The sequence below is a fragment of the Amia ocellicauda genome, chromosome 17 (genome assembly GCF_036373705.1).
Source record: "Amia ocellicauda isolate fAmiCal2 chromosome 17, fAmiCal2.hap1, whole genome shotgun sequence".
Lineage (NCBI taxonomy): Eukaryota > Metazoa > Chordata > Actinopteri > Amiiformes > Amiidae > Amia > Amia ocellicauda.
This window is the reverse complement of record NC_089866.1, coordinates 13,166,681-13,183,720: the sequence shown is the minus strand read 5'-3', so window position 1 is coordinate 13,183,720 and position 17,040 is coordinate 13,166,681. Positions and strand designations below refer to the sequence as shown.

Here is a 17,040-nt window from a genome sequence, read left to right as displayed (position 1 = left end):
AAATTCAAATGTAAATTCAACAGGAACTCCTGCTTGGTTGGTTTTTTGTATAAATGATGCATACAAACATATATTACAATACACAATTACATATTTTAAAGTATACTTATCCATATCCAATAATCTCCATATGTAACTTGGAATAAAACTAAATTTACCATGCTACATGTTGTCTGTCTAATAACTAATGTGCATGAGGGAACATTGTCCAGGGACCTCACCTCCTTCCTGAGGTAGATCTTCCAGGACACGTTGGTGTAGGTAAAGTGCTCTTCACTGTTCCTCCTGTGCAACTGGGTTTGGATTTTCTCATCGTCCTCTGGCAGCTCGCGGGAAACTTCTCACCAGACATACAAAACATATACCATTAATAGAGGAGGGAGCAAAGATGAAGTGGCCAACTGACATCAACAATGAGGCGAGGAAGAGGCAGGTGATGTTGCAACAGCTAAAGGGGAAACCTGAGAGGCCAGTTCACCATATAACTTAACTATCTACAAGTCCTGCCCTCCCTCATTGAATTTAAATCTGTGCCAACGGATGACACCTTAGCAAAGACTTACACGTGATATTTGTATCTTCAGGAGCAGAAAAGCACTTTGTTATCAAAGCCATCATTTTTGTTTTCAGTAAGGCCTGCAATAGCACAGCTAGGACTTGAGACCAGCTGGATCTAGGCTATTGGATGGTGCTGAGGACTTTAAACTGGGCCAATGAGAGTATTTTAAGGGACTTATCTCTACTTCGAAGAAAGTATAAAATAATAATCGCAGGGTGATGTTTTTCCATGTTATGGTTGTAGTAGAAGACATGTGTGGAGCTCTGTTCCCTTCTGGACTCTATGCCTACCTGTGGGGGCACTTGGGCTCCTGAAAGACCCTGCTGGCTGTGGGGGTGAGGCTCTCTTCACTTTGGTACTGCTGACTGGCTTAGCCTTGGCAACATCCTCCTTGTACTCTTTCACCGTGGTAACAGAGGGCGCCGCGGGCTGTTTCTGTGGAGCAGTAGGAAAGAAATAGATTGACTGGAGATTATAGGGATGAATGTTCAGTCACCAAAGAGTGTTTGATGTTTGTACCTCAAAGGAACCTGGCGTTTCGGGGATTCAGGAATGCTTTTTAGAATATTCACCTATTATTTGATAGTTACTCATGCCTTTAAAAGATAAATGCAGATTTGCCAGGAGGAGGAGCTATGTAAAACAAGGTAACTGACCAAAGTTGTGATGATTTATGCCCAGTAGATACAGATTTCAATATTTCAATCTAAAGTACATGCATGCTAGTGTAGAAGGCCTCCCTGGGTACAGCAGGCTCTTCTAGTGAATTTACTGTCCACGGCTTTCAGGGGCTTACAAAACCTGTGGAGCAGTCTTGGTACAGTACAGTGGAGTTAGCGCTTCACTGGGACTTTGTGGACTGAGTGCTCTGAGGTGAGACTTTGACAGCGGCTTGAACGAGAGGTATGACCGGATATTGGTGCCGTGACCCAGATATAGTGGACTGATGCCTATCAGTTGCTCAGGCAGCTGCAGAGTGTAACAGGGTTCAATGTGGATGGGTTTCTGTTACAGTGATGTCACTCCCCTACACTGTGTAGAGTACAAATCCCTGCATGTGGAGAATTTGGTTGTTTGCTATGTAACTGGCTGCATATGCTCTCTGGATCTGTGGTTTGCCCATCCTGTTGGTTGGCAGTACCTGAGGCGGGGGAGAACTCAGCTGCTGCTTGAGGATCATCATTGCCTCTTCATGGGGATTCATCTTCTTCACAAACACTTTGCCACCGTCCTTTCTGTAGTGAAGGCAAGGTGAAGGCATGAGTCCTCCAATGGACAATCACTTTGTACCATCAGTACCAACATCAGCAGCACATGCAGGGGTGTTTTGTAACAGGTTTATATTCCAGTATAAGATGCAGTGCGTCATTCTTAATAATAATTCTTAGAAATGCTCTCTCCATTTCTTATTAATAATTTCTTCATAATCAATATTACTAATGCTACTACAAACAAACGGATAAATAATACATCTAAACCAATGTTTCCCTATCTGTAATATTGTAAACACAGATCTTATTCTTATTTACATCATGTTACATTACAATTACATTCATATTATAAAGAGCTATCAAGTGCCCCCGTTCATTCGTCACAGTACTCCATAAAAGAATGCATGCAGATGTTCACATACAGTTTACTGGCTGGACACTGACTGCTGACCACAGTGTCTGACCTGACTGGCTCCGTGCTCATGGCTGGGCTGGGCTGCTGGTACTGTTTGATAATGTCCTTGATGTTGTGGCTGGGCTCCAGATACTCAGAGCTGGTCACAGTGTATTTCACTTGCTCCTTTGCTGGGGAACGTGGGCTCTGGGCTGAAGAAGGAGCTGTGAATGGTAGAAACTTGTTGAATTACTAGATTGACTCACTGCAGCAAATAAAAGACAACATACTTTTAAATGACAATATCTTCCACAAGAAATCAAATACAGTATTAAGACTCATTGTTTTTCCTTTATTAAAGTAACATAGCGTGTAACAAAAAGACAAGTCTCTCTCCCAAATCCACTACATGACATGATATGAGTGTGTGGTAATTTCAGGATTGACAACATTTATTTCCAAGTCAGATTTAGAATACAGTTAATCATCATCTGTCAGATTCAGTAAATAGTTGACTATGTAAGGTGAATGTTTTTTAATTTCTGCATTTTTAAGATTATCAGTGTTGAAATGCAGCAAAATTGTGTTTTGTGATAATTTTTACATTGTGGTGAAAGTAAAACACTGTGAAATGCTGTAGAATGTTTTATTTCCTGATGGAGAGGAACACGTGAAAAACTCAGGGGGACGACATACCAGGTCTGTGATAGCTAGGCTTCTCCCTACTGGCGGGAGGTGGGGTAGGCTTGTGAGTGAGGCTACTTCTTGCTGGCTTGTTCTGCAAAAATACAAGACATCTTATAGGACTCCTTCTTTTGGAGTGTGTCTCATATGCCTACACAGATTCACAAAGACACTTCCAAGTTTAAAAAATATATATATTTCACATATAAAGTTTCATTCACACCAGTGATGAGAGGGTTCTATACAGACATAATAATAAACAAAATTAATCAATCATGTTCAGAAAGGCCCACAGCAAAGAGGTACAGTTTCAACTTTAACTTTTAAAAAGTTGTAGCTGTGCCAGCATTCCTAAAGTTCCACAGACAGAAGAATTTGACCAAAGCCCCTGGTTCCTGTAGAGCTTCAGCAGTTTCCACAAACTGCACAAAAACTCAACCAAAGACCCTAGGAATTGTTAAGAATGTGAGGAGTCAGTAGAAGAGGGTAGGTCTAGGACCATGAAGGTGCTCTGAAAAGGGAAGGGAAGCCAGGGCAGTGGACACTCAAAGTCCTCCTTTTGGTGGAGCTCACAGCAAGCCAGTCCCAACTCACTGGAGAGGACATAGTTGCCCGGGGCAGGGGGGTCATGCTGGCAGAGGAGCGGGGATGGAACACAGGGCTGGAGGGCAGACTGGTCATGGGACTGGTGACCGTGCTGCTGATGGGGCTGGTGGCATTGCTCATCTGCTGCTGGAGAGCCATGGCCTGCATGGTCATCTGCTGGGCCTGGGAGGCGCAAACAAACAGCTACTGCTTTAGACTTCAAACATCATGCAACACACACCGTGTACTGAGAATTACACATCTGAAGAGGCATTATTGTGAAAAAACCCAAGAGATACTCAGGAATGTTCAACTTATGTTGGAGTTCAGAGTGGAAACACTGCAGCTATTTATGCTGTGGGCTCAATCAGAGAGAGATTAAATAGGCAGAGGACACTCCCATGAAATCAGTTGAGAACAACTTGTATTTGCTAGTTAAAAAATACAAAAGTGGGTTGGAATCCCAAAATAAAAACACATTGTACAACTTACAGAACTTACAGCATATACGTATTAGCTGTAGAATTATTCAACCTCTCTGCTAGCCTAGGTATTGCTACTTTCAGCTGCTGTTCCTAATTTCCTACATACAGGGCAGGTCTACAACTAGTCTTCAATTCCATCCACTTCAACAGCTCAAAAAACTACTACAACACAGAGCTGCATGTAAACTTATATACGTTATCCTGAGGGACCTCCCCTCAACTAATTCCTGCCTCTAAGTCCATATGAAGAGACATCTTATTTGTTCTATATACCAGTCAATAAAGCTAAAGCTTAATCCACTACTGAACATATATGAGCTCTGGAAACTTCAAGTAATAGGATACAATGAAAAGAGAGCTAAAGAGCACTATACAACATTTTATGACAGAGAAATAATGCTGAACAACTACTAATTTCACTTTCTAATATAGAAAACTAGCAAAATACACATACACATCATATACACTCACCTAAAGGATTATTAGGAACACCATACTAATACTGTGTTTGACCCCCTTTCGCCTTCAGAACTGCCTTAATTCTACGTGGCATTGATTCAACAAGGTGCTGAAAGCATTCTTTAGAAATGTTGGCCCATATTGATAGGATAGCATCTTGCAGTTGATGGAGATTTGTGGGATGCACATCCAGGGCATGAAGCTCCCGTTCCACCACATCCCAAAGATGCTCTATTGGGTTGAGATCTGGTGACTGTGGGGGCCAGTTTAGTACAGTGAACTCATTGTCATGTTCAAGAAAGCAATTTGAAATGATTCGACCTTTGTGACATGGTGCATTATCCTGCTGGAAGTAGCCATCAGAGGATGGGTACATGGTGGTCGTAAAGGGATGGACATGGTCAGAAACAATGCTCAGGTAGGCCGTGGCATTTAAATGATGCCCAATTGGCACTAAGGGGCCTAAAGTGTGCCAAGAAAACATCCCCCACACCATTACACCACCACCACCAGCCTGCACAGTGGTAACAAGGCATGATGGATCCATGTTCTCATTCTGTTTACGCCAAATTCTGACTCTACCATCTGAATGTCTCAACAGAAATCGAGACTCATCAGACCAGGCAACATTTTTCCAGTCTTCAACTGTCCAATTTTGGTGAGCTTGTGCAAATTGTAGCCTCTTTTTCCTATTTGTAGTGGAGATGAGTGGTACCCGGTGGGGTCTTCTGCTGTTGTAGTCCATCCGCCTCAAGGTAGTACGTGTTGTGGCTTCACAAATGCTTTGCTGCATACCTCGGTTGTAACGAGTGGTTATTTCAGTCAAAGTTGCTCTTCTATCAGCTTGAATCAGTCGGCCCATTCTCCTCTGACCTCTAGCATCAACAAGGCATTTTCGCCCCCACAGGACTGCCGCATACTGGATGTTTTTCCCTTTTCACACCATTCTTTGTAAACCCTAGAAATGGTTGTGCGTGAAAATCCCAGTAACTGAGCAGATTGTGAAATACTCAGACCGGCCCGTCTGGCACCAACAACCATGCCACGCTCACAATTGCTTAAATCACCTTTCTTTCCCATTCAGACATTCAGTTTGGAGTTCAGGAGATTGTCTTGACCAGGACCACACCCCTAAATGCATTGAAGCAACTGCCATGTGATTGGTTGGTTAGATAATTGCATTAATGAGAAATTGAACAGGTGTTCCTAATAATCCTTTAGGTGAGTGTAAATCAATTGAATTTCTACTGTACAAAATCTCATGAACTGCACCCAGTTTTGGTGTGCAGGTAATCTGTTAGTTTAGTATTGAAAGAGAAGCCAATTTGAAAACAAATCGTCGAAATTCTTCAAATACCAGAGACTGACATCAGCAAAGCGAACGTGTTGAAAAGGTGAGTGGGTTGGAGTTTGTGTTTGAAGAATTCAGTTAGCACAAATGTGACCTGAATGACTCAAGACAAGAGCAAGGTCAAGAGCAGGTAGAGAACTGTGAACACAAGGCACTGTGGTAAGGTTGACTGTTATAAATAGCCTCCCTGCCCACATTGTTTTATGGTGAACACATGCTTCAGTCATCTGGATACCAACCAGGAGAAATGCTTGCTGGTTGATGAAGGCTTGTTGTTGTGCCAGCAGGGATGGATCCAAACCTCAAAACAGAAACAAAGTGTGACAATTGAGTAAACAAGTGCATTAAACCACAGAGCAGCAACGTGCTCCAAAGGACATATTTTTATGCACCGTACTGATAGAGCTAAAATATGTACATTTAAATAAAGTAAATTACCATTACAGATAAGATCAAACCGTTCAAAAATGGATATACCAATATAATAGTCTGTTTTTTCATCTTATGACATAATTGTTTTCTTTTTTTATTATTTATTTTTATTTTTAATAGAGTAATTACAAACTCAACCCCATCAAGAAAGACTATTGATGAGCAGCTTGGAGGTATGACTGATTTCATCCAATACTATACCAATTTGGGTGATTTTCATGAACAAGATGAATGGCAATATGAAAACATAGGTAACTGTGAAAAACTAAGAAATATTCAAATAGAAAATAAAAAATGTTTAAAAAACTAAATGAAAAAATAAAAATATAAGACCTACACTTTTATGCTGTCTTGCAGTAATTAGCAACAGTATGAATTTTGCTAAGACTGAATGCTCAATCTACATGCTCATTTAGTTTAGTTTATTGGCAACCTCAAAAAAAAACTATACTCTATCAATATGTTTTGGACATATGGGGCCATATGGTAACTTATAAATGTATAACTCATATAAAGTTTGTTGAACGATGTTTGAGCCATGAGAAAACTGCAAATATTCCAGTTAAATATAGTAACATAGTAAACTTCAGCCACTCACCATCCATGGAGTGGCAATTAAATTAAAACAGACCATTCTCCAGGGAGAAAGAGAAACATCTGTGTTGTTTTCTTCACTCTCTATAATTAGTCTCTTGTAAAAGTGCACCTTAACAATTCACAGTTGTATTCCCTCTGTTAATAGACTCTAATACCTGGCATGTTCGACATTGGCATAGTAGGCACTGATGACATCCCTGGCATCATTCCTCCCATGACTGACATCACTGGCACCACTGAGGAGAGCAGAAGGGACACTTCAGCAAAATCACAGCTGGCTGGAGAACTTAACTTTCCTTAGAAGGCCCATGCAAAATATGCTTAGGTTATTTGGCTCTACAGATACTAGCCTCTGCTCTGAGTGAAGATTGGGTCCAATAGTCTATACAGTGCTGGTTTGAATGTAGGTCCTGTCATAGTTGATGGTGAGCAGGACTCCACAGAGGGCAGCACTTAATTGGGCAGATTTTGTAGGGTTCGGGTGAGCTTATTGCATAACAGCGACTCCTGTGGCTTAACAGGTGCCACTGGGCTCTGTTATGCAGTGTTATGAAGAGAGCTACTGCAGACCTTACAGCGCTCTACGCCTGCTTGTGTGTGCCTTTCAGTGTGAAAAGACGTGGATGGCCTGATTGCGCCCGTTACAGCGCACTCATTATGTCTTCAGCTCTCCTATGTTTGTTTGAGTTAATCTGAGGGTTGAGATACTGAGCCAAAGTAGCAAATATATATACATTTCAATAAACATAAAAAGTGTTGTACATTTTAAAACAGAAATCTAAAAATCACTGTGGTGTTAACCTACAGGGTTTTCCATTCTAAGTGGATTTACAAATGTACGAAAATTATAGCTTAAGAGCATTTTCCACTCATCTATATGCATTTAGGTTACAGTGTGCAGAGAAGTGACCTGACTTCTATTGTTAATGTAGAGGAAGTACTCCTCATATGATGTTACAAAGGAAAACCAATTAATTATCTATGCATGTAGGCTCCCTGTTTATTTTTCATATAAAAAATGCAACACCATGCATGCACAATTTTGAATATTTAAAGAATAAGACACAATGTACAGATTTATATAGTGCACTTTCTGTAGATGACAGAACTCAATGCCTTCTAAGTTGTATAGGCACACCCGCTGTTATATCTTGGCAGGTTAGCTACGTATTGGTCTAGGTATTTACATTCCTTCATTCCTCATTTAATCCTTTATGGATTGCAGATTAAGTTGGTGTTTTTTTACAAGTTTAATAAATAACTGTTCTGTCACACCTTGGCTAGGAGGACAAATAAAAGTCCTGTTCTTCATTAAGAAAAGGAAATCACAAGCCATACATAATCATGTGGAATCAGAGTTATGCTGTATTCCACATCTTCATCATTTAATTAAGTAATCTATGATATATTTATTAAGAAATATTTACTAACTTGCAGACTTTTGTTTATTTTATTTTACTAAGAAATATGTACTAGCTTTTTCGACATAATATTTTTTTCAGGACATTCAAAATCCTTTTAATGGGTGAATAATGGGGGATTATATTAAATATATAAGGAACAAAGGACATTTATTTGATCTATTTTAGGCTTTTAGTGTTCAGCTGCATGGAGAATGCCAGGCCAGACAGGTGTTCTCACTCACCTGGCTGCTGATCGGAGGAAGACGTCCCACTGGGCCCGGGCTGCTGTCCGTCCCTGCCGCCCCCTCCAGTCCTACCGCCCCCCTTCATCCTGGTTGACACGGCCGCTGGCTTCTCCAGGTCCTTCAGGGAAAGAGTAACAGCAATGAGGAGACAGACCTCCGACTGGGACACCTCTTAGCCTCAGAGGAAGCCGATCTTCTGCTCTATATACCTTATATTCCCTAATATGAGCATGCATATCTTTTAACGGTACTACTTGATAGACCTCACCAAAATTTTCACTGTAAGACATGGTATATGCAATAACTTTTCACATAAATATTATGTTAAAGTGTGTGGAGAATTAAAAATTACCTAGAGCATGCAGGAGGCATAAAGCAAATTGGGCACCGACCCCTGAGAGCCCCTGGATAAAGGGCTAGCAATGGATCCAGGCTATAGGACAATTAAAGGGAATTCAAGACTTTGAGGGCTAAAGGGTATTTCTTTCCAAGTGATCTCCAGGTTCTGACTTTATCAAAACACCTGCTAAATTGAACAGAAATGTTTCAGCGTCTTTATAAATTGATTACTTTCTGGTGACCCACAAAACCTGCAGGATTTTGGCTTTCTATTTTTTAAATCCATGAGGAATAGTCAACTTTGCTCATTAACAAGAACAGTATATGCCTCTCATTCATTTGCGAAGTGTCATTTTCCCCAAGCAGTAAATGTAGATCCAGTTCCAAAAGATGCACGTGTAAACTGTGTAACTCTCTGAAATTAGTGGAAGACACTGCTAAGGGGAGTTACGGTAATCCTGTAACTCAATCACTCCAGTGGTGGTGGGTTTCAATTGCTGAGAGAACACATCTGATACATGCAAATTCAAATACACACAGGATCATGTAGCCTACACAATACACACAATACAGAGTGAGACCACTCACTTCTCGGTATTTAATACGCACTTGGGTAATTGGGAGAGGATGAGCAGTATACCGGTTTATGAATACTACCTTACATCTACATTTAAACATGTTTGCACAAGTACAGTTTTAGTTAGTATAGGTAATGGTGCAGGTGATATTAGCAGATTTATGTATGCAGGCAACAAATAGCAAATATAAACATGGCTTCCTTTACACTAGTGACTACTCAATGGATTTGGTAAACTAACAGTAATTAGTAAAGCCCTGTGAATTACAATAACCTCAAAATCTGTTTGTTAGTCCAAACCACAAGACTTTAATCAAGTCACTCATTTGAAACAGAGCAAAGAGATTATTACATCAGCCTGAATATGAAATATCCCACAATAGTGAGGGGTTAATGACCCAGACCATTCTGTACTTCATAGTTTGTTCTTACCTGGAATAAACACATATTAAATATCCACACCGAATAAACAAAGTACAGATGTTTGTGCAAATCATATATAAAGTAAAAAATTATTAAAGGGGGAGAAAGAAGGCCTTTCGTTCAGTAGCCAGATACATTGGATAAAGGTAATTGTAAGTTCAAATAAACCAATTAAAAAAAATCACATGGCTTGTGTTTAAATATTTACCAGATCTTACATGTGAAAATAACGCAGAGATAATACATAAATTGGTTTTCTTTGTTGGAGGAAATTGAATGTGCTGATTGCATAATTATTCCTCAGATCATTGGAGTGGCTCAATTGTCTGCTTGAGGTTAAAGACTAGTGCAGAACGTAACTGGTAATTTCAGTGGGCTTTAACAATGAGATGATTTCAAAGAGATAAAGGGGAATTAGTCAACAGAAAATATGGTCTTACTCCATTGCCATATGAAAGGACGGGATCAAAGAGGCTGTCGAGGTAGCGGTCCAGGCCTTTCTGTGTTCGTGGCTCGCTGAAGGTGTCAGAGTCTACTGGGAGGACAAGAGACAAGAGTTGCAGTGTTAATGAACCTGCTAAGGATTCACACATCCTAACAAATAAAATGGACGAAGACATTTTAGTAATAAAGTGGTGCATGTCCCTTTAAATAAATATCCATAGCTGCTGCTGCTTAATCAATGCATCAATGCACCTTAATTAAAAGACTCATTGAGATGATTGATTGATGATTAAAGGAATTGTGAGATTATTAATCAGTAAGTGTTTTTATTCAGCAGACCACATGGCCACCTTGTGCAGGGAGGAAGCCAGCGCAGCCAGACATCTCCTGTTTATTAGTAGGAATTACTGAGTCTTTGCTTTCGAGTTACAGTACAGGTTGCCTCTTTAAACCAAGACAAAGATATTGAATTGTGCAATAACTCGTTGAAGGAAATTGCTAACAGTGTCGGCATGCATATTGTTGAAAATATTACTATTACCAACTTTGTTATTATTGTTTGCAGTTATCTGAGATGTCTCTGATTCTGCAAATCACTCTGAATCACAGTGTGTTGCATGGTATCTTTCCCACTGTTTTTTTAAACGAGAAGTTTTAGCAGACTGCTAGTAGACATTCTGAAATATTGGAAATGTTTTTCTTCATCCAAAAGTGTGTATTTAATTTACTACTGAAGCTTCATTGCTGTTTTAATTTAGAGGGTGGACATACCATTGCCTTTTCTTCCTTTTTAAATTCAAAACCAAATACACTCTTCAGCGTGGAACAATGAAGATAATGATAATAATGCATATAAAAACAAGTGGGTCTTTAAATCTATTAAACTTTTCAACGTACACTACCGATTTTTCCTGTTTTTATGGAAATGTATGCAGTTTAATGTCTCAATGTACTCTGAAATTAAAGCATAGAACAAATAAACAATTGGAGATAAAAAATAAATAATGGCATCGTTTTGTTTAACAGAACGTAACCCCTTAAGCTGACAAACCCCTCTGGTACTCTTAAAAGGGCACCAAATCCATGTGCTTCACTTTAATCCCATATGTACTCTACACTGTTTTGTTGTTTGCCAAGTGTTTGGTACCCCATAAAAGCTGAGACTTTGATGTGAAAAATTAGTTTTTTATACACCCCCCACATTTACAGCCCCACCCCCTCCACATTCTGAAATGGGGGAAGTGGGGGGATACTTGGTCTGAGTAGGAATATAAAATCCCAGAAAATATTGACAATTATGACATATTCTGTAGCCAGATAGTCTATAGATCAAAACAAGATCATCCACGTTTTGGTAGAAGCAACACACACCCGTAGAGAGCTCAAAAACTCAAGATGGAAAACCCTGTTTACAGTTTACTAATACACAACAATTTTACATAATTGGATCTGAGCTTCTCTGTGTTTGATAGAACATCAAATAATATCTACTGGATTAATTGATATGTTGTTCTGAACAAAACAAATCTATTTGCAAAGAAATAGGGCCCCCCTTCCCCCTGAGCAGACTGTGTTTACCCCCAGGCTCTGAATGATGGCGGGCAACAGGGAAACTGTCGGATGTGTTTGGGAATGAAACACGCTGGTAGCCAAGAGAATAAGCTTTCAAACGATGTGCACATTGCAGGAACACAGTGTAACTTCTATGCACAGGAGCTGCGTGTAACACTGCCAAATAATGCTTAAGAGGGTATAGTAACACAGTATATAACTCTGAAATGTACATTATTTTTCGGTTTTTGGTAACCTAAACTTATTTTTTTAACCTCTGGCATTTTACCCCTTACCTTTGTACTATTTCAGGTTATTCACAGGACTTGAACTGCTTAAATTTCAATAAAACTGGAAAAATTGGGGTGTTCTAAAACTTTTGGCCGATAATGTAAAGGATAGACAAATAAAATAAAGGAAAAACAAGTATGTAAGAGGCATTAGACATTACATATCTGCACCTTTTGCAAACAACAACAACAAACTGGTTAATTAGATTACAATCAACAGGCAATAAGTCAAATACTAAAGACAATCATAATTCATTAATACCATGGGGCTGCAATCTTTTTAGAGAATGACCTTCTCTACAACACGGAGAGACATTATTAATGCTGCAAAATGTCATTTGGGAAACAAATGATTGGCAATCTGAAAATGTTGAGTCAGTAGAGACCTGGCAGGTGGTGACTGAAATGATTCCACTGTAAATTTCCATGCATATATAACTGGTGGGTAGTGCAAAATTCAACAAAATGTTGCACTGAAATAATTACTGGGCTTGCTGAATGGCATTTTAGTATTTTTAGATAAAAATATCTGCTTATGTCAAGTTTGAAAATTTTGTAGTCAGATCTATTGTTGACAGGTTGGTGGATATTGTGGGATTGTTTTATACTTTTATACTTTTATTCTTTTATACTTATGTATTGTTTTGTACTTTTTGTATGCTAAATCACAAAATAATGTACTATACAATTTACAGCTTTATTTTATAGTGTAGCCTTGTAAACTGACTGGTTCACTTAATTCTTCAGGTCACATGAAAGGGCTGCTTTATTTAAATTCTGCTGTATTTAAGCACTCAGATGCCATTTAAATTAAAACATAAAGTATCAACACATTTTATGTGAACTGATGTTAGTTCATGCCTATATCTGGCTTCACAGCAACCTCTCAGATGCCTTTTTGATGTCACGGGGAGTCCTATAGTGGTTCTGTGTACTGCGGAGCTGGCCAGCTCTCTGCTTACCATGGCTGTAATACCCATCTGAGTCGGGCAGACTGGTGGCTGGCATGGCTAGGGGGCGCTTGGCGTGAGGAAGAGGGCTATCTTCATCCGATTCAAAACCATTCCCAAATACGCTCCTACCAAGACAGAGAAACACACTGCATTACACTGGAAAGCATCATGAATCTCAGTACATATCTGACCCCACATCTACTAGAACCAGGCACCTGACTATAGCTAAAGAGAAGCACTTTTATATAAACCCATTTTGAAAAACAAACATTTATATATTTTTAATATATAGCCAATTATGTATGATCATTATATTCAAATATATTTTGTTTCATATGAGAATATACCACTTTGACATTTGTTTTTTATTTTTGCAATTCATTTAGAGATATCTGCAAATGACTTCCTGTATTTTGGCTGAGATTATCACTTCCTGTTTCCTCATTCAGTAACATAGAAATTTATGAAAAAAGTGAACACAAAGTGATAATCTTAGGCTATATACAGGAAGTTATTTGAAGATTTCTCAAAATGATTTAGAGATATCACCAAATAAACAGGAAGTAGTTTTCAGATATCTCTAAATGATTTGCAGATATCTATAAATAATTTAAATAATCTTTAAATGATTTATAGCTATCTTGAAATATTTGAAGATATCTGGAATTATTTGAAGATATCTGGAAATATTTTAAGATGTCTTCAAATGAATTAAAGATATCTCTAAATGATCATTTGGCTTGCCATACTGATGTGACTCTGCGCTCCTTAAGGAGGGAAGAGACAAACCATGTATCAAAGACATTCTCCATTTCTAGAGATTATCTGGGAAAACTAAATTAAGTAATTGAGAATTGTGGAGTTCCTGTCCGGGCTCATCAAACAGTACTGCCTACAGGGGCTCAGCAATGGGAGAGGCCCCCCTTGGGTTTGGCTTCAACTATGTCGCCAGCATTTGGTGTCACAGAAATTGCAGGAGCAGTGAAGTGCAGTGCAGTGCACATTTAAGATGCCAGGAGCAGTGAAGTGGAAACTGGAAAGCTTCATTTCAGATTGAACTGCGATAAAAGGTGGTGTTGGTGCAATCATCTAATTAAATGAAGGACAGTTTCCTTGCAGGGTCTCAGCTTACAGATGGCTTGTATTTTTATAACAGACGACTCCTGTTACAAAAAAAACAAACTGCAGCTTTGCTTCACGAGATGGCCAATATATCCGAAACATGATAACTGATGATAAATCCCATTGTCTCATGAAAATCTTAAAACCAAACATACAATAGTCTGTTGCTCCTTAATCTACTGTACATTACATCTATAGATTATGTACACATTTTCCATTATTTGTATAGGCACTTAAATATTTACTGAATCGCTGAATAATGCAGAGAAAATCAGTTTCTGGATTTCCCCAGACTTGATCAAATTTTTTCATCTTGAAAGAATTGTTTAAAAAATAAATTAAATGTAAGCATGAAAAGTAGAAGTTATAGAGGGTGTGAAACACACTACCCTGTCACATATTATCTTGTCTTCCAGCAACACCCCACTCTGAGGGGCCGACGAGGCACCTCGTCTCCCACCATGGAAGTCTGACAAGGCACAACCCTCCTCTGAGGGACCCCATCACGGAGGGCCAGCGGGGCATCCACACCCAAGGTCTGATGAGCCATCGCCACCCAAAGGCTGTTGATGGTCCAACCCCCCCATCCCTGATGGCTGGCGAGAGGCCTCCTCAAGAGGGAAGACCACAGTCAGCAGCACCAATCAAGAACTTTCTGATCTCCTTGCTGCTGTAACAACTATACTGCCTGGAGAGGAGGCAACCATTAGGCCTAGTCCCTAAGCTGTGGACCCCCAGAGATTCATTTTTCTCCAATATGCCATCCACAGGAGTTTTTGTTTTTCTCTCCTCTGTGCCTAAATTGTTTATTTATTTAAATGTTCACTTACTTTATTTTAGATCATGTAAACTATTTACAGGTCTACATTTATTTATTTTACTTTATTGTATTTATGTATTTTATTTTGCTGTACTTTGTTGTATGTTTTCCAGTCTGTAAAGCGCTCTGTGGCTACCCTGCGAATGACGCTATACAAATAAAAATTGATTGATTGATTGATTTGATGATATCTCTGGGTTACAGCAGAAACAGCAGGAAGAAATTCTGGAAGCTAAAAAGGAGCAAGTCTGAATGGCCCCCTCTCTTTGGGAGTCCTTACTTTGCTGAATTGTTTCACCTGTACATAGATTTGGATAATTTAAGTAGAAGACAGCATAATAAAGTATTAATGAAAATATCAAAACAGAAAACCTTGATGACACTTATTTAGACTTCTAATGCAGTACAGATGAAGAGGCATACACGTTGGCATTGACTCTGGTCCTGGACGGGCCCTCGGAGGAGACAATGAAGTAGGATTTCTGCTTGGGGAAGTCGGGCATTAACTCCAGATCCGAGATGAGGTCCAGGACATAATCGTGCCCCGCCAATTCTGCCCACTGGTTGTGGTCCTTCATGGAGACAGACCAGCCTCTCCAGCCCTCCGTCACGCCCCTGCAGATGGCACAACCCCCGGGTCAGCATGGCTCACACTGGACAGTCACTCACAGTACACAACAAACCCAGTTACACATTTACTGCAGTGGTACACTAGAACAACATTCATATAGAGTGGTTGTCAGAAACAGTGGAAGGTAATTTACTGCAGTGGACTATACCTATGTCTCAGTATGTCCCCTGCCAGTTCCTCTCCGGTGGTCCAGGAGTGAACAGGACACAAGAAAGACTCCCCTAGAGGACAATAAAGAACTTTAAATGAAAACATTTTAATCCAAGCTGAGCAAATCCAACACCCAAGAACGGCCTGGGTTTAAATCAAAACTTTGACCAAATATAGAGAACTACAAACTTGCAAAACTTTTTTGGTCTGATGTTCTTTCTTCTAATCAGAAATTACAGGTTAGTAGTTTGCTCTTAGTGGGTGGGTCAAGGTTTTCATTTAAGTGGGTCCTAACTAATCAAATGGCTTCAGATCTGGGAAAAGTGCTGAACCTGTCCAAAACAGGGAATTCAACAAGATCAGAGAGAGTAAGAGATCAGAAGGTACTAGGAGTCCTGATAGCTCTGGAGGACTGTAACTGGAGGAATGGGTATGTCAATTAATATGAGACGAAAAGGTGTTCAACTGTAAATCAAAGGAACTATATAATTAGCTGAGCAACAGTTTAAAGAATCTATTGATAAAATCTATTGTTCTTATTTTTTATTTGGATTCACAATTTTGTTTGCGCGTTTAAATTCTCCCAGTTAAGAATCAGAAACTGTTTATCAACTGGGATCACATGCTAATTGCAGAAGGGATGTAGGCACTTCACGTATATATGTCCTCTGAAATAGGTGTGGCTAAGTGTTCTGCTTTTTCTCAACAAGCTCAAAGACAGCGCTCTACTATAGCATAGTAGGGAAGACTGAGCTAGCTCTACCTGATAACACTCACAGGTATCCCTGGCCAAGTCAAACTCACCTGATCCCGATAAATTGTAATCAGCACTGTATAGATTATTGGGCCCAACCTGCACTCTGAGTATAGCTAAAATCTAAATCTAAATCTAAAAGCTAAGCAGGTAAGGTAAGATGGTGTCATGAATAGAGAAAGAATGAAAGTGTTCAGTCCTGCACTTGAAGATGCTGTAATCCATTCTGGTACTTTAATCCAGCAAAGAAAAACAAGTGTTGGAGATTTTCCATTTGTCAAATGACTTTGTGGCACATTTCAGGACAGATCACATATCTGGCTAATCCGGTCTTGGTTTTCCAGAGAGGACAAGCTGACATCTTGCTCTCCTGGTTACGGGAGTTGGGAGAAAACTAGAGATGCACTCCTGGCAAGCACTGTAAAAACTAAGCCATTGTGTCACCGTTCCAGCTATAGACAAGCCATTATATATAGAAGACCTGAGTGTGCCAATGGAATCTGCTTTCAGTCAAGGCCTTGTTTAATTGAGCAGGTGAGTCATTAAAAAGGCACTATTGATTTCTCTAATTGTCATTTGTG

General features: G+C 39.5%; 1 protein-coding gene across 1 annotated transcript in view; it reads right to left on the bottom strand.

The window, feature by feature from the left end:
- Positions 1 to 17,040, bottom strand: part of myo15aa (myosin XVAa) — an 83,139-nt gene that overhangs the window by 23,862 nt on the left and 42,237 nt on the right. The window contains exons 30-42 of the mRNA XM_066689194.1: positions 15,704 to 15,776; positions 15,348 to 15,539; positions 12,992 to 13,107; positions 10,185 to 10,279; positions 8,403 to 8,523; positions 6,913 to 6,993; positions 5,968 to 6,029; positions 3,443 to 3,616; positions 2,861 to 2,942; positions 2,235 to 2,388; positions 1,701 to 1,794; positions 850 to 994; positions 222 to 337 (exon numbers count right to left, since the gene is read on the bottom strand). Coding sequence (XP_066545291.1) covers positions 222 to 337; positions 850 to 994; positions 1,701 to 1,794; positions 2,235 to 2,388; positions 2,861 to 2,942; positions 3,443 to 3,616; positions 5,968 to 6,029; positions 6,913 to 6,993; positions 8,403 to 8,523; positions 10,185 to 10,279; positions 12,992 to 13,107; positions 15,348 to 15,539; positions 15,704 to 15,776 — 1,505 coding nt within the window. The remainder of the gene's footprint in view (positions 1 to 221; positions 338 to 849; positions 995 to 1,700; positions 1,795 to 2,234; positions 2,389 to 2,860; positions 2,943 to 3,442; positions 3,617 to 5,967; positions 6,030 to 6,912; positions 6,994 to 8,402; positions 8,524 to 10,184; positions 10,280 to 12,991; positions 13,108 to 15,347; positions 15,540 to 15,703; positions 15,777 to 17,040) is intronic.